Below are 18,588 nucleotides of genomic sequence, written 5' to 3'. Positions count from 1 at the left end.
CAGACTCGCGATTTTGAAGGAAAAAAAAAAATTCCATTGCGTATCGTTCCGTTCATTCATAGTGCTCTTTCTTCTCATTCACAGAGACCCAGAGACCGGAACCAGAGACACAGAGACTGAGAGAGACAGAGAGGCGTGTACACAGGCCTGCAGTTGCGCATATACCCGGACTGGAAGTAGGCCTGTTAGGCTAACAAAAAAATAACGCAGCCTTCCGACCCCTTATTTTAAAAGGTAGCCTACGCTGTGCTCGTGATGAGCTTTATCATAGCCTTCTTGGCTTACAGGAAACGGACATCCCTGAGTCAGGCTATAAACCAATTTTGATGCATACAGCATAGGGCTGAACGATCTATCGTTTTCGACCGAAAATCGCGATCTCAGACAACACGATTTTGGGATCGTCAAAGCCGCGGTTTTTCTCAGTGCTCCTAAACTGACCCATGTTTTGTTTCGTCAATAAATTGTCCTCATTTTTTACACTACAGACAAAAAAATTACGTTCAGGAAAGCCTTGTGGCACTCAGTGTGAAAGAATTTTGTGAATATCTCCTTCCGTTTTCATGTAAATCCCAGTTGTTTGGAGGGAGCACTGTGAGGAAAAAGTGCGCTTTCTCTGTCTCTGTGCGCACGGGTGGGGGAGGGGCTGATCGCTCACTCTCACACACACAGGAGGGAGGGGCCCTGCAATAGCGACTGCTACAGCCACTGCATCACTTATTTCCCACAGGGGAATTGTTGGCTCTAGTTATAATTTATAATGCTTATGTACATTCTTTTACAAAAGTGCAATATTTTGATGCTGCTGAGCCATTGATCAACCTTTTTTTTAATGTCTGATATGTTGTAGATGGGAAAAGTAAAAGAAGCAAAAGTTTACTTAAGAAAGATGGCTCTCTTTTTATTATTTTAAGTTATTATAACTTGTTCCTCAGGCACTCAATGTTAATAAACAGGCCTACATTTGAAATCTGTTGACCTCAGTTTTCATTCTTGCATTAGCTTTATGGAATTCATTGTATTAATTAATTTGTACTGAAACTTGATTTAAAGAAAAAAAAAATCATGGTTGAAATCGAAATATCTGCCAGAAAAATCGCAATTCAATTTTTCCTTAAAATCGTTCAGCCCTACTTCAAGCTTTATTGGATTAATCAAGATTCAAATTTATTTCCTCCAGAAGCTTTGAATTTGGGTGAGTCTGACTCTTAAAACTGCAGATAAAGGTAATGGGTTAGAACAACACCTACACCAGGGGTTCTCAACCTTTTCTACTGTAAGGCCCACCTATTTATACTTTTCACGAGTCGGGGCCCATTAAAAAAAGATCCCCGATTATTTTGGCTCATCTATTCTATTAGAATCTAATAATCTATTGTAAAGTGTATTAATGGGATGCAGCATCACTCCCTGTTACAAGATGGGAGCCCAGGAATTAAATAAAGGCAATAAAAACAAACTGTTTAATTGTAGGTATTGTATTTAAAACTGTATGGATGTGCCAGAAGCCAAACAATGCATGCAGGGCATTCTCAGTCAAAAGGGATTAATGATCCAAAAGTGGAGTCTGGTCAGGGCTCTACAGTGCGCACGTTTCACTCGCATTTGCGAGAGAATTTTTCAGCATGCGAACGACGAAAAAAAAAACAAAAAAACACGCGCATTCGTGCGAGGGCTTCTTGCGGCCGACAATTTAGGAAAGCACTGAGCACAGACGCGACGAGTTTAACGTTCTAAAATGTATCAAACGTTAAACTGCAAAGTATGTAAATCCAGCGCTGGATAGCCTACCTAATATAGTGTAACGAGTAACGGCCTGTATTGTTGTGTGTGTGTTCTGCCTGCGCCTTGCTCCCCGTCTGTAGTTGCGTGCATTGCCCCTGTCTTGCACCTGCGGTGGTTCCCATGGCAGCCGGGGTGTGTGTGTGTGTGTGTGTGAAAAAGTTACATTTTTTTTTGCCGTTCTGCCACATCTTTCTGTGATTGCCCCTCTTTCCCATGGTTGTATGTTGTGGGTGTGGCATTAGGGATTCATCAGATCATTCAACTGAGAGATAACGGAGAGCTGGTTCGGACCAAGCTGATAAATATATTCGCTATGCAGAGAATAACGGCGTTTTTTTAAAAGCAATGATGGTGGAAACAAGAATAAAAGAACGGACGAGGAAGAAAGTGTAGTGAAGAAAGCTAGAACGACGGGAGAAGGTGTGGGAAAATTATATGAGATGGAAAGCACACACCCCAGTGCAAACATTTAGATGGGAACATACAACACAGCAGAAAAACAAATAACATACAGTATATACAAATGGTGCATGTCACAACACAGCAGAAAAACAAAGAATATATCAACTGGGCGTGTTGAGTTGCAGATGTTAATTGCACATTAGTTATAGAAACTCAGTTCAGCTACAAAACTCAGGATATTGCACTGTATTTGGTATTGCATTGTATTGGGTATGGATGTAAAAGTGTAGAAATATAAATATAAAATATACAAAAGCTATAAAAACTAAAAAGCAGGCATGAAAACGGGTCAGGGGTGAAAAAGGTGAGAAGGGTGCGCGAGTGGTGACGTGGCCTCTGGTGTTGTTTTATTTTCTTTGGGGGGTCCTCCCCCAGAATAAATATTATAGCCTCCTTACTAAGTATACTGTATTGACATTTGCACAAGGACATACAGTACAAATACATGTAGTTATAGTGAAATTATGCCCTGGAAAAAAATGCAAATAATAGAACAAAGAAAGTGGAACACACAAGGAATAGTGATCATTTTTTCCTTTTATTTGCCTGGACTACCAGTGTCTCCATGGCCCGCTTTCGCCGAGTTGCCACATGTTTCAGCCTTGCCCGCTTCTCTCCTTCAGCAGTCGGTTTCTTGGCCTGCTGAGCACTGCAAGTTGCTTGAGAGCCATACTTGCTTTGCTGCTTTTCCTCCTTGTTCACCCTCTGCTGGTGTTTGTATGTGGCTGCTGCAGAGTTAATGTTCTTGCACAATGTTCTGTCCACTTCCCCAAACTTCACGTTCTCCCTTCTAAAGAGCTGCACAGCTGTCTTCCCCCTGGACATCAGCGTGTATTTGACCGTCTGTATTGCATTAAATGTTTCCACATTCATGTTGCCACCCCTTTGATCAATTACATCATTCATCAGACTAAATGAGGACTCGACTCTAGGTCCATGAAAGATGGAGAGGCAACACTTAACCAGTGCACCCAGGGAGGGGCACTTGTCTGGTTTGTCGAAGACATGACCCCACCACTCCACGATGCTCTCTCCCTCCTTGAAGCTGGGGATGGTCAGGTCAATACTGAACCGCACAAGTTCCCTCTGGATATCCTGGTCTGCTGGCAAGAGGTGCCCCAGCATACCACTCAGCCTGCCAAGATATGGAAGTACCTGCAGCTTTCAGTTCTTTTTAAATCAAGGCTGAATACTTTCTTCTTTGCTGCTGTCTTTTATTAAATCAAATTTGAGACTTTTAATTTGATTTCTTTCAGCACGGACAGCACTACAAAATGGCGTCTCCACTATACAGTGCCCTATGGACCCTTTTCACGTGACGTCACGACAAACGCGGCCGCCATTTTGGACATGTACTACCAGTAGTTTACCACAGCCAGCATTGAGGAACGGCAGCAAAGAAAGTGTTTATTTTCAGCAAGACTTCCATCATGCCACTATATTGTTGTGCACCTGGATGTAGTAACCATCAACAAACAAGGCAAGGTTTATCATTTTATCGGATCCTGACGGAGAAGATGGATAGCGGCCATTAACAGATTGGCAGCCCTCGGCATACCAGCGCTTGTGTAGTGACCACTTTGTTGGAGGTAAGATGAATAAAATTAGCCAGAAAAGGCATTACATTGCTGTTAACATTCTGTGGCGGCGAGTGTGTAACCAAATAGGCTAAAATAACCCATTGTAACCTCTTTGTTCTTCTGTGGTAGCTATTAGCTAACGTTGTGTTCCTTTGCTGTTGGTAGACTATAGGACAGATCAGAGGCAGTGTCCTACAAACAGCGCTTAATTTGAGGGGGAGCAAGCCGGAGCGCGCTCCGGAACCTCGGGCGTTGGCTCCGGCAGCTATTTACACACTGGATCCAGTGATCCGACACCTCTCTTGACTATGTAACAAAAAAAAAAAAAAAAACACGATCGTCTTTAGGCTTGCCATCCTTCCACTTGCGAGTGGTAAGTGATCTGCGCTGGGATCACACACACAGCGGCTCAGTCCCGAATCGTGGCTCGTGCACTTCACTCGCGCGCTGTGTGAGCTGCGCAGGGCCGGAGTGCGCACCCTCCAGAGGGCACTCGCTGTTCAGGGTGGAGTGATTTGGAGCGCAGGATGCCTGCGGAGCCGAGCGTATCCGTGTATTGGTGTTGCTGTGTGCAGACGAATCGTGTGTTGGTGTTGCTGTGTGCACACTAATCGCTTTTAAAAACGTTAATCTGATGATCCGCTGATACGGTCTAATGTAAACATGGGCTAAGTGTTCAAAACAAGAGGAACATGTATTTGTCTCTTAAATCCAGGCCGTTCCCTGTAATCTGTAACACTGGGTTGGAGAAAGTTATGGCAAATAGCGAGTGCACAAACCATAGAAGGTAAACTGTACACAGCGCCAGGGCAGTGTGATGATATGTCTACTTTTAGATTGTGTTAGCTTATCAATGAACACACTCGTCACTCGACAAGTTTCACGTCTTTACGACGGATACTTAAATGTGTGTTAGGTATTATTGTTGCAGTCTAAGCAGTCATTGTAGCAGCTAGATGAGCGAGAACCGAAAGGGTCTGTGCCATAAACCGTTATTTCTGTACGGCGTTGCTAATGTGTCGTTACTGTTGTTATTTCTCCCTCTGCTCGCCCTGTAAATGCCCTACGTCGCTGGATAGCGAAGGTGTTTTCTGCATCTCGCTCCTTTTTCTTGTATGTTCTCCGTTTGTCGCCTTCCTCGCATTCAAACCAATTCAAGCCGAAGTCTGCTACATGTCCAAAATGGTGGTCGCGTTTACGAAGGTCACGTGACTGAAAAGGGTCTATAGAGGGCTACCGCATGACGTCACCGCGCCGCGAGATTTTGTTAGGCGCCATATTGGAAGACCAAGTACATGCACTCACAATATAAAACAAAAGTACGAGCGAGAGTAAAGTGACACGATGGATGATAATTCTGGTTATGTGAGTACATTACCAGCTGCAGAAAGGGCACAGTATGTGGAGAAACTGGCTGTGATTGATGGGTTTGACCTATATGATAAGACTCGGGGCAAGGGAGAATGGAAACATAAGGAGGACCTGACACCAATTCTGCCATCTGTTTGCTACCCAGACATTGTAAACTATTTGTTGTTTACACCCAGTGCCTACACTGCTGATGACTTGAAGGCCTACAGGCTTACAATTATGTTGTTAGTGGCTTGGTTCGTGATATTACAGCTGTTATTAAGAATAACCTACACATAGTCATGGCCAAGGTAATCTTGTTGATATTTATCTTTTAATAATATATCTTTTCAGTTGAAAAATTAATACTTTTTGTTACTATTAAGGTATCCATAATTTAGGTTAATTTATCCAAATTATACATATGTATTTTTGATATATGCCTACACAACAACTATGCTTTATTTATATAATAGGAGGGAGAGCAAGCCCTAAACCATCCTAAATTATTATTATTATTATTATTATTAAATTGTAGAAGTCTGGGAGGCTTACTCCTCATACAGTTATCAACTTGGGGCCAATTTAGCATGTTTTAAATCTGAATTTCTTGCGTTTGCTTACCTCAAAGTGTCCACAGATCATGCACAGACTTATCCATTATATCCACAATTTTTTGCCAAGTCTCACACAGGTTTCTTTCAAGTCTACTGTTGGGCCAATAAATCATAAATAAAACAGCTCAGATTTGTTTAAGTCGTTTGCCACTGCACTTTATTCTTGTGGGTTCACATATCGCTGCCGTTATTTCCCCCTAATCACGAGTTTGTTGGTCTTCCAAAATGGTGCAGGGTCTGTTTACTTCTGGTTTCGGGTGACGTCAGTGAAATCCCTCTATAGCAGGGGTGTCCAAACTGATCCATAAAGGGCCGTGTGGCTGCAGGTTTTCATTCCAGCCATGCAGCAGCACACCTGATTTGGCTTATTCAATCAACTGACACACCCACCCTTTAATCAAGCATGGGTGTGGCTGCAAGTATTTGACTGTGTGAAGACAGTTCAGTTGATTGAATGAGCCAAGTCAGGTGTGCTGCTGCATGGCTGGAATGAAAACCTGCAGCCACACGGCCCTTTATGGATCAGTTTGGACACCCCTGCTCTATAGAGGATTTCGACGTGACGTCACAGGTCATGTGACGCCCCGGTGTCCGCCATTTTGAAGGTCAAGCTAGCTAATGTCAACAACATAGTAGCTGGTATGTTACTGTAGCAATGTTTACGTTCAGTCATTTGGATGACTGTTAAAACCTTTCAGTCTCAAGTTTTTCCTTTACTGTATTTACTAGTTTACTGAGCGAGCGCGCTCGCTCGGGCAGGCTGGGAGCGAGCGCGCTCGCTCGGGCAGGCTGGGAGCGAGCGCGCTCGCTCGGGCAGGCTGGGAGCGAGCGCGCTCGCTCGGGCAGGCTGGGAGCGAGCGCGCTCGCTCGGGCAGGCTGGGAGCGAGCGCGCTAGCTCGGGCAGCAGCGCTCGAAACTAACGGTGTCCCGACGTCCCGGGGACCATAAAAAATGTCATCGGGACACAAAATTATCATATCTGGGACAATCCCGGGACAATGGAAAAAAAATAGATCTAGAAAAAAGTTCTACATTAATATTATTTACAAAGCCGTAACACATACGTAGACATTCACCTAATTTGTCAATTTTAATTTTAAAACGTTAACAGCGAAAAATACATAGTAGCTACACTTTCGATGCACCTGCATCCGTAGGCTACAGAGCAGCGCATTCTGTTCTAGAATCTTCGGCCGGAGTCCGCATTATATGGACTTGGAATGGAATTGCTACCGCACACGCTGCGCCGACTCTTGCCAGAACAAAAATGCTGAAGTGGTTGAAGCGGACCGACCGCGGGGAAGAAACTGAAAGCCCAGACATAACGTCTCCGGGACCTTCAGGATCCAAAGTGTCATCGCCTGGTCTGCAGGCAACGCTAGCAACTGAATGAACTTAATGAACACTGTTAGACACGTTATAAAATACAACAGGAATGATGTGGATGATATTGACGGAAGATACCGTTCAACAGAATAAGTGAGTTTTCTTGGTGTCTTTCTAGTTCAGAAAGTTTAGTCAGTCAGCAGCACAACTAGGCTCGGACCTGCCACTATGCTGATGTTGCTAACATTTGCACTCGGCAGCGAAAGTTCATAAAATGGATAACGGAAAGTTCATAAAAATGGATAACGGTAATGGATAACGGAAGGTTCATAAAAATGGATAACGGTAATGGATAACGGAAAGTTCATAAAAATGGATAACGGTAATGGATAACGGAAAGTTCATAAAAATGGATAACGGTAATGGATAACGGAAAGTTCATAAAAATGGATAACGGTAATGGTGAAAATTATAAGTTGGCCTTATAAGTGCCAACAGATATTCAAGGTATAAGTAGATGAAATGAACATAAAAGGGGTCTTATTTTCAACTAAAGTGTACTGCAGATGTAGGGAGTTGAAACATTTTCTGAATGAGCTAGTTGGCCCCTTTAAATAAACGGGTATCTATTCATACAGTGAGATCGCCAAAGTTTAATCAACTGAAAATGCAATAACTGTAATTTTGAAGTAGATGATGTATAGGACATGTGTCGCTTGTGTCTTGTGACTTATTGTAAAAATGATATAAAGGGTTCAAAATTGCATAGTTACAAATGTAATAGTAACTTCATATGATAATATTAACCACTGGTTATTTCAGAGAGGAAAAAAATGGGGACACTATTGCTTCCATTTGGGACAATACAACACAGAATTCGGGACCACTGGGGGACACAAAGAAAAAAAGTTAATTTCGAGCCCTGTCGGGCAGGCTGGGAGCGCGCGCGCTAGCTCGGGCAGGCTGGGAGCGAGCGCGGTAGCTCGGGCAGGCTGGGAGCAAGCGCGCTAGCTCAGTAAACTAGTAAATACAGTAAAGGAAAAACTTGAGGCTGAAAGGTTTTAACAGTCATCCAAATGACTGAAGGTAAACATTGCTACAGTAACATACCAGCTACTATGTTGTTGACATTAGCTAGTGCTAACAGCTAGCTGCTAGTGCACTGCTACAACTACACCGACCCTAATAATACAGTTCTTAGTCATTGCCTGGTAACAGCAAATTTATAGCGGGCCATGTCTCAACAGACTAAGAAGTTATTTCAATGACATTTAATAACATTTTGTTTATCCTGAGGACCGAAAGTAAATGAAAATATGAAAAACCTTAGCTGTAATAAGATGGCGACCACCAGCTCCAGGGACGACCCGCTGATGTAGGCATGTTACCCAGCCTGGTTTTTAACGACATAGGTATACAGATCACGTGGGCCGAAGTCAGGTAAAGACGAGGGCTTCGTGTACTTCCGTACGTCAGTGAACAATCCTGGTGGAAGCAGGTAAACGTCGTTCTCTAAGCCTGCTAACCTCAATTTTTGCAAATACCTCTCCCTCTGCTCGCCCTGTAAATGCCCTACGTCGCTGGATAGTGAAGGTGTTTTCTGCATCTCGCTCCTTTTTCTTTTATGTTTTTCCCCTGGTATTTCCCACACGTCTGACTGCAGGTCAGGAAGATCACCCGCGCTGCAAAGCCAGAAAAAGATAGCCTGGTAACGTGTACGGATCACGTACACCAGCATCATTCATTTTCTGGTGATATCGCTTCTTACTCGCATCATCTAGGCCGGATAAAATACTCGACAATGAGACTTCGTCATGATCAACAGTGTATTGCTACCGGTAGTCGCCATATTTGTGACCGTCAAAATGGCGGCATAAATATTGTCGCTATGGAAACAATGACGTAGGCCGAAATCCGCTATAGTGAGTAGCGAGCAATTTCGGACACAGGGATTGTCAAAAGACGCGCGCGCCCGCTTTCGAATGCTGCCGTAATCAAGCCGGAAGTTTCGTTTGTTTTGATGGCAAATCAGGAAAGTTTGAAAAAAGTAGGAAATTCAGTCCGAAGACTCAATCCAGCTTCCAGCGGTCTGGTCTGCACTTTGACTGATGTGTGCACGCTCTGGCCAGCAGGAGAAGAGGTGCGAAATGATGCTGCTTGCCCTTCGCAGCGAGATGTACTCGGCGCTATGGCGTCAATATCAAAGCAGGAGGAGGAGGCGCAAACCGGCACGAACTGTCTATGGGTGCGAAGCGACCTCCTTGCCCTTTGGGTCAATATCAACCCCCCCCCCAATTTTTTCTCATCGGATCTACACGATTCACGTAGGTCACCCATTTTGGTTTCAAAACGGCGAATTTCGCCGAAAGGTGAGGGATTTTCATGCATGAAAAAGTTGCTCTGTGAGGTTGCACTGTAATACAGTGGTGTTTGAAAGTTTGTGAACCCTTTAGAATTTTCTATATTTCTGCGTAAATATGACCCAAAACATTGTCAGATTTTCACACAAGTCCTAAAAGTCGATAAAGAGAACCCAGTTAAACAAATGAGACAAAAATATTATACTTGGTCATTTATTTATTGAGGAAAATGATCCAATATTACATATCTGTGAGTGGCAAAAGTATGTGAACCTTTGCTTTCAGTATCTGGTGTGACCCCCTTGTGCAGCAATAACTGCAACTAAACGTTTGCGTTTACTGTTGATCAGTCCTGCACACCGGCTTGGAGGAATTTTTAGCCCATTCCTCCGTACAGAACAGCTTCAACTCTGGGATGTTGGTGGGTTTCCTCACATGAACTGCTTGCTTCAGGTCCTTCAACAACATTTCGATTGGATTATGGTCAGGACTTTGACTTGGCCATTCCAAAACATTAACTTTATTCTTCTTTAACCATTCTTTGGTAGAATGACTTGCGCGCTTAGGGTTGTTGTCTTGCTGCATGACCCACCTTCTCTTGAGATTCAGTTCATGGACAGATGTTCTGACATTTTCCTTTAGAATTTGCTGTTATAATTCAGAATTCATTGTTCCATCAATGATGGCAAGCCATCCTGGTCCAGATGCAGCAAAACAGGCCCAAACCATGATACTACCACCACCATGTTTCACAGATGGGATAAGGCTCTTATGCTGGAATGCAGTATTTTCCTTTCTCTAAACAGAATGCTTCTCATTTAAACCAAAAAGTTGTATTTTGGTCTTATCCATCTACAAAACATTTTTCCAATAGCCTTCCGGCTTGTCCACGTGATCTTTAGCAAACTGCAGATGAGCAGCAATGTTCTTTTTGGAGAGCAGTGGCTTTCTCCTTGCAACCCTGCCATGCACACCATTGTTGTTCAGTGTTCTCCTGATAGTGGACTCATGAACATTAACATTAGCCAGTGTGAGAGAGGTCTTCACTTGCATAGAAGTTACCCTGGGGTCCTTTGTGACCTCGCTGACTATTACACGCCTTGCTCTTGGAGTGATCTTTGTCGGTTGACCATTCCTGGGGAGCGTAACAATGGTCTTGAATTTCCTCCATTTGTACACAATCTGTCTGACTGTGGGTTGGTGGAGTCCAAACTCTTTAGAGATGGTTTTGTAACCTTTTCCAGCCTGATGAGCATCAACAACGCTTTTTCTGAGGTCCTCAGAAATCTCCTTTATTCGTGCCATGATACACTTCCACAAACATGTGTTGTGAAGGCCAGACTTTGATAGATCCCTGTTCTTTAAATAAAACAGGGTGCCCACTCACACCTGACTGTCATCCCATTGATTGAAAACACCTGACTCTAATTTCACCTTCAAATGAACTGCTAATCCTAGAGGTTCACATACTTTTGCCACTCACAGATATGTAATATTGGATAATTTTCCTCAATAAATAAATGATCAAGTATAATATTTTTGTCTCATTTGTTTAACTGGGTTATCTTTATCTACTTTTAGGACTTGTGTGAAAATCTGATGTTTTAGGTCATATTTGTGCAGAAATATAGAAAATTCTAAAGGTTTCACAAACTTTCAAGCACCACTGTAAGTATTGCACTGTATCAGGTAAGTGTGAGAATATTGTCCTTTTAGGTCCTTGTTGGTGCATTGTTGCACCTGCCAGAAGTGGCATCAGTCAGTGCATGTAATTAGCCTTTTTCACATTACGTCACTTGCAGAAGAACCTCACATCCGTTTTCAGCCTTTTGAATGGAAGAAGAGGCGGTATGCTAATCTGCTGGCTAACAAGTAGCAATCATAGAAAGTCAGTAAACTTCCTTTCCAAAACAAGGCAGATAGGTGACTGGAATGGCCACTAACAATACGTAATGATAAACAACAATGCACAATATTATTATCAGTCTTATCTGTGAATGACACAGTTCTGTTAACATATGTTGCCGCCGTATACCTCTTCTTCCATTCAAAAGGCTGAAAACGGATACGAGTTCCCCTGCGAGTGACGTAATGTGAAAAAGGCTAATTGTTCAAGGTGGTTATGGGCTGTGGGAAAAAAACTGTTTTTGAGTCTGTTGGTCCTTGCTTTGATGCACCTGTAACGCCTGCCTGAGGGCAGCAAGTCAAAGAACTCAGAGCCAGGGTGGGAGCTGTCCTTGATGATGATGTTAGCTCTGCTCTCTGTTTAGCTACTGTTTGTTCATTCATTCAGTTGTTCGTTATTCATTTGTTTGTTCATTCAGTCATTCGTTCATTCATTCATTCTCAATTGAATTTTGCGTTTTGTGTTGGTGTGTCTAAGGTTTGCGCTGCAATAAACCTTTAAAATGAAAACCTACTTGTGCTTGTGCCCCCATTTTTGTCCCTGTGCTCCTAAAATTTTTAACTTAGGAGCACGTGTGCTCCTGAAAAATAAAAAAAAGTTAGTGTAGAGCCCTGAGTCTGGTCCATTAACACAAGAACTTACTGTCATACTTGTCTGCTGTACACAAACAAGTTATAAAAACCAAAGAAGTACACTCAAAAGTAGTGGATATAGAAACCACTCAATGGGATCTATCCTTACACATGAACAAAGAAGGATTTTTCCTATGAAAGAAAAATTTACTAGCCAAATTTGACATTAGTAGAATAAATTTTGATCCTATTGTAGCTGTAACAAAGACAGTAGTTATGCATACTATTATGAACTTGATGTGGAAATAATTATAACAGATAAAGGGTTTAAGGATTGTGTATCTTTTTATTCTTTTGTATTTGTATCTGTACACGACCTGACCAGCTCTGCTGATCAACTTTTCATGTTTAAATAAAAGTTATTCATTCATTTATTATGAGTTGGAAAATTATCCATCCGTTGAGTTCCTCAACATCTCAAACTACTTGGTGCTGCAGAAATCATTCTACATGGACACACAGACAAACCACAGCCGCTTGATTCTCAGTCCTCCCTGCTTTTCTCTTCCAGCAGGCATCACAGATCCATATAATTTACCCACAAATGTATTTATGCTGCCCACTACATACGCGCATTCTCTGACTCTCTGTGTATGTATGTATGCATAGGCTAAATGTAGAAGAGGAATGTGACAAAAATAAAGGCTTGTTTTTCTTAATTTACCCACAAATGTATTTATTCCATTTAAAGTGTTTGGCAAACCAGCTACTGCATTTGGGATACTAATGGCCCTTTTCCACTACCCTTTTTCAGCTCACTTCAGCCCGACACGGCTCGCGTTTCGACTACCTTAGAGCAGCATGACTCAGCTCGCTTTAGCCCTGTTTAGCACCCAAAACTCGCACGGTTTTGGAATAGGGCTGAAGCGAGCCAAACTGAGCCGAGTGGGGCTAGGGGCGTGAGGAGACACTCCCCTGTGCACTGATTGGTGAGGAGGAGTGTCCTCACATGCCCACACACGCCCCGCGAGCACGCTGGGATCTGTAAACACCGTAAACCCGGAAGAAGAATAATTACGAGAATTTCTGAAGCCTTATGCGCCTCGCCTCATCTATACGCTCTTGCCAGTATCTGTTGGCGTTGTCGGTGACAACAAGCCACAGCACCAAGACCAGCAACACTAACGACTCCATGTTTATTGTTTACTATCCGGGTCGTGAGACTACCACTTAAAAGATCACTGATGTCACTGTTTGCGCCGCCTAACGACATCACGTGACGTCCACCCACTTTCACTAACTCCACCCAATGTGTCCACCCACTTCCAGCCAGCACGGTTCAGCGCGGTTGTAGTCGAAATGCAACTCCAACAGCCCCGCTCAGCTCGACTCAGCACGGCACGGCTCAGCCCAACTCAGCCGCGTTGGTAGTGGAAAAGCGGCATAAGACATCTTGAACTATTTAGCATCTGGCTTCAAACTTGAAAAAAATTTGAGGCCCACCAGATGGCGTGTTGTGGCCCACTAATGGGACGTGACCCAGTGGTTGAGAAACACTGACCTACACCATAATGGGACATTGGATCGTTTTTGTTTAAAGTTCGACTTTTTTTTTTTTAAACAAAAAAAAAAAACAATTAGAACTCATTAAAGCAAAATGATTTATGATAACTGTACCTGTTTTTTTAGTAAACTTTGTTAATCCCTTTCCTTTCATTGAACTAGTAAATACATATTAATAAGATTATGGTTAGGACAAGTGAAAAATCTTGCTGCTTGTCAAACTGGACAAGTGGATTAAAATGTTAATATTGAGCTAGGGTTGGGCGGTATTACGGTAAGAAGGTATCCCGAGGTATCCAAAAGTACCAACGGTATCGGTCTCATTACCGTCATTTAAAAAAAATATATAATATCTAAATAAATATGGAGTACATGAGGTCATAATATAAAATAATAAATTGAAGATCATCCCGAATAACTGTGTGATCGTATTTTCACTAATTCTATCAATTTCCTAAAGAAGTTCTCATCGCGTGCAGGGTTGTTTATGTCGTTACCATGGCAACCCTGCGTGACATTTTGGAGTCTGACAGATGAAGGAAGAGTTGCGTGATGCTTTGAAATATCTCTTAATGCTAGTGTTGCCACACGTCCAGGTTTTTCCGGGATTGTCCCGGTTTTTTGTGGAAAATGTCCAGGAAAATGGAATAACCTTCCCGGGACACGTTTTGTCCTGGTTTTTTACTTCCTCACATTATCCCCATTGAAATAAACACAAATCATTAATGTTTCTCGCAGCCACTTAACATATTAATAGTTTTCACGTAAGCGGGCATATTGTAGGCAGCTACTTGTGTGGCCTCACCGAATGTTTGCGCACGCAGCCAGTCGCCGTTGCTAGGTGATCGTGGTCAATACAACGGCGGCCGCGCGAAATCAAAGATACTGGAATACCGTAATACCAAACAATAGGTGAGAGTTCCCTTGGTCGGTGCGCGAGTAGGCTGGCTGTCTACTTCCTATGTTCTGATTCTGATAAAGGCTGGTTCTAAAGCCTGGGCCAATTTCATCAATAAATGAATCATTAAATAAATCATTAAATATATCAAAAAAGAATGCCTGAACACTGGCGTGAGAAATGAATAAATCAGTTGTCCCAATAACATAGCACCTCTCTCTTGTGATTAAAACAAAGGATTAGGGCTATTTGGTATGATACGGTAGTCTAACTTTTAAAGTTCAGTTCTCCAGAGAAAAGGCTAAAACAACAACGAAGCAGACTGAGAGAAATTATATTGATTATATTTGTATTATTTTGATTTGGAAACGGAATGGGAGGAGAGACTCTTCAGAGGGCTGTTAGCCTACTATTAAATATTTGTTTAAAAAAAATTGGCGTCCAAATAAGATCATTCCTATATGAAATTATTTTTTGTAATAATATTTGTGGTAGTGCCCATTTAAGGGTTAAGAAGACAAAATGAATTTTAACTAAACGCCTAACTGCACCAGTTGAACTGTTTTATTTTTAAACGTGAACATTCACATAAGGCATAAGGCATCGTGTGCGTGTCCGCAGCCCTCAACCCCCGCGCTCGTACGTGCGCGCAGGCGCGGCCGCCGACCGATGTGTCCCGGTTTTTTACAACTCAGATGTGGCAACCCTACTTAATGCACAAAATTCGCTTTGCTGCTTAATCCATACCACAGTGCACACAGTTCGCTATGCTGCTTTTAAATAGTACATTTGAGGCATAGGCGCACGTTACACAGTAGGCCGAAACAAAATATTATTTTTTTCTCGGTAATACCGTATACCCCGGGAAAACACAGAGACGGTTTAAAGGTATCAAAATTTGGATACCGCCCAACCCTATATTGAGCCCTAATTGGGCCAAGGAACACTTGATTAGATTTTGATGTAAACCTAGATACATATACACAGATCCTTTTTTGTTGTCTTTTTCCAACTTAACTGAAAAAGTATGAATCAACAAATTTTGATGAAATTGTGAGCAAAGGTGAGCCATGGGCCAAGGAACAACGGATTAGATTTTTATGCAAATTGGGACATGTATGCAGATCCAGGATTTTTTATTATTGTGTGTGTGTGTGGATATTCTAATACGTGGCTTGGCGTATGCACTCTACTGAGTTTTGACATGAGGGCAGAACACCACATCTTATAGCTGAAACCTTGGACAAGGACACTGACTTTGCTGAGGGTGCAAATATGATGTGCTAAATTAAAAACTTAGAACAAGATAATCAACAAACGTGTTACTCCTAGTTTATATTAATGCATTTAACTAACTCACCATATGTTAGATCAGCTACCATAGTTTAATCTAATCATTGAGGTTTCTGGGCAATCAAAACACATGGCAGGGCAGGTATCCAGAACATTTCAGTTGCACACTGGGCTAGCTTACATATTTATGATTTGTCCAGCTCTGCCTTCACTCCATCAGCATGTCCGCATTTTTCACTGAACTACTACATTCTGAAATTAGCATTAATAAAACATACATACCAAATGTAGAATAAAATCATGTTTTGGGACTGTTTTATTACAGAACTGTATTGATGCCACACCAGATAGATAGATAGATAGATAGATAGATAGATAGATAGATAGATAGATAGATAATCAGTATTTTGGTGACACTACAATGGATAAGAGTAAAGTTATTGAATATTTTCGCAGCATCTCTTTTCGGTCTTGCACTTTTTAGACGATCCCTGCACACTTGTCTCACAGCCAGCTGCACACATGCCCCTTTTCCATCAAAGCAGTTCCAGGGCTGGTTCGGGGCCAGTGCTTAGTTTAGAACCAGGTTTTCTGTTTCCACTGACAAGGAACTGGCTCTGGGGCCAGAAAAACCGGTTCCAGGCTAGCACCAACTCTCTGCTGGCCAGAGGAAAGAACCGCTTACGTCATCGGAGGGGGCGGAGTTGTTAAGACCAACCACAATAAGACCGCGAAAGATCACCATTTTTAAGTGGCGAGAAGCAGCAGCTGTACAAACGCAAAGTCATCCATTATTATTATTATTGTTGCTGCTGCTTCTTCCGTGTTGTTTTTGCTTCGATATTTGCGCCAAGGTTTAAGCAAACGTAGCGATGTAATGATGTATACAGCGACGTAATGACGTGGCACCGCGAGCTATGGAAAAGCAAACTGGTTCTCAGCTGGCTCGCAAGTTGAACGAGTTGTGAACCAGCACCGGCTCCGAACCAGCCCTGGAACTGATTTGGTGGAAAAGGGGTAACAGAGACCAGTGTTATTTGTCCAGCTCGGAGAATGACTTGTTTTGATTAAAATCAGATTGTAGCTCATTATCTACCTTGGTACAGTAGGAAAGATGCATCGATTGTGTTTTAACAACGTTTCGCTTCAGCGTTATTGATCCAGGAAGTTTGAACCTGTGAATATATTTCCAATTTGACTGCAGTTCAACCCAAGCATGAAACAGAACCTGATTAAATAATGTAAATGAGCCAAATTACCCAGTTTATTCTCCACACACCTCATTCAAACATGAGTTTAAAGTTATCACGTTATAAGGTTAACCGTTTCACGTAATAATGTGAAAATATATTGTTAACATGAAAAATATATTGCTATAACAAACTTTTCACATTATTACGTGATACTGATTTTTTTTCTGGTGTGGCAGCAATATGCTTCTGTAGTTTTGTAGCTGGTGGTGTCAGGGATTTTGTGAAGACTGGCTTGTCGATTGATTTAACAGAGTACGTGGATATTTCAGACAAAAACTTGTTTGCCTCTGCCAGGTGGTTACAGTTTCACTGAACATGGATCCTTCAAGACAATGGCAAAAGACAGAAATCCCAATCAACAGTCAGTCAATGCAGGAACACAAACTCAAAAGTTTTCACAAAAATACATCCTAATCCAAAGAACACAATAAAGTAATGTCAAATGTTGTGTTTGGAGGAGTGAGCCAAAATCTACAAGTGCCCTTGTTAGACACTTCAGGCTCCTTCACTGCTAATATCCCTGTCTCCATGTCGATCTTAAACAGATTATTTCGGAGCAGGTATTTTCTAAGAAAAAAAAAATACAATAAATTACTTCTCCATCCTATATTTTTTAAGCTCACTGCATGCTTTGTTGTGTATATTCACGATGGGTGCCAATAATTCTGGAGTTGCATAATGTAAACGCTAATGTAAGCTAGCTGCTTAGCTTTGTAGTAGTGCACAGGCTACATCCCAAATAGCGCCTACCTCACTATAGAAGTGCACTTATATTGAACATAGAATACTCATTTCTGTAACCTACGTAGTGCACTTAACGGATATTTAGGAAGTTGTTTAAAATTCAGCCCTGCTCCGGTAAACTATTATACAGTACCTTCTTCATCGTTGAAGCTGAGTAAGCTGGCTTTAGGTTCTTCTTTGCCTTCCTTCTTCTTTTTCTTGTCTTTAGAAAGCTTCATGAGTCCCATTTGAAGTCCATTTCCATGACTATTGACAGCATTACTGGCGGTAAGCGTGTCGGCGGCGGCTGTGGGCGCGCTGTCCGCTCCGGGCCCGCATGGCTGCGGCTGCAGCACCTCCTGACTCGACTCATCCTGGACCTCCTCTTTTTCCTCGTCGTCAGAATCGTTCCGGCGTCTGAAATTGCACCTTTTCGCTTTTTTAAACATTGCAAAGCGGCAACAAATTCAGCTGCAGTGGAACGTGCGAGTTAATGCGAATTATTTCTGCAAGGCGCCGAAAACAAGCAGAAACGATTCATGAAAGTCCACCATCTTCCCTGTTCGTTGAATTGCTTCTTCTTCAGCGACGTTTTTTGAAATCCGAATCGACACAACGAAGTCAGTGTGCTGCCACCAAGTGGAGAACTGTGAATCTACGTCTTCTTTCGGCTGCTGACCCATCAGGGGTCGCTACAGCGGATCTGTTCTACATATTTGATTTGGCATAGGTTTTACACCAGGCGGCACGGTGGTGTAGTGGTTAGCGCTGTCGCCTCACAGCAAGAAGGTCCGGGTTCGAGCCCCGTGGCCGGCGAGGGCCTTTCTGTGCAGAGTTTGCACGTTCTCCCCATGTCCGCGTGGGTTTCCTCCGGGTGCTCCGGTTTCCCCCACAGTCCAA

The 18,588-nt window shown here is 42.5% G+C and overlaps 1 protein-coding gene across 1 annotated transcript in view; it reads right to left on the bottom strand.

Annotated features, from left to right (window-relative positions):
* Positions 1 to 18,264, bottom strand: part of paxbp1 (PAX3 and PAX7 binding protein 1) — a 39,616-nt gene extending 21,352 nt beyond the window's left edge. Inside the window, exon 1 of the mRNA XM_060909180.1 lies at positions 17,843 to 18,264. Within this exon, the coding sequence (XP_060765163.1) occupies positions 17,843 to 18,137 (295 nt within the window). The 5' untranslated portion in view covers positions 18,138 to 18,264. The remainder of the gene's footprint in view (positions 1 to 17,842) is intronic.
* Positions 18,265 to 18,588: the final 324 nt, after the last annotated feature.

The sequence above is a fragment of the Neoarius graeffei genome, chromosome 25 (assembly GCF_027579695.1).
Source record: "Neoarius graeffei isolate fNeoGra1 chromosome 25, fNeoGra1.pri, whole genome shotgun sequence".
In the NCBI taxonomy this organism is placed as follows: domain Eukaryota; kingdom Metazoa; phylum Chordata; class Actinopteri; order Siluriformes; family Ariidae; genus Neoarius; species Neoarius graeffei.
The sequence above is the reverse complement of the archived record's forward strand: the minus strand, read 5'-3'. Positions and strand labels throughout refer to the sequence as shown.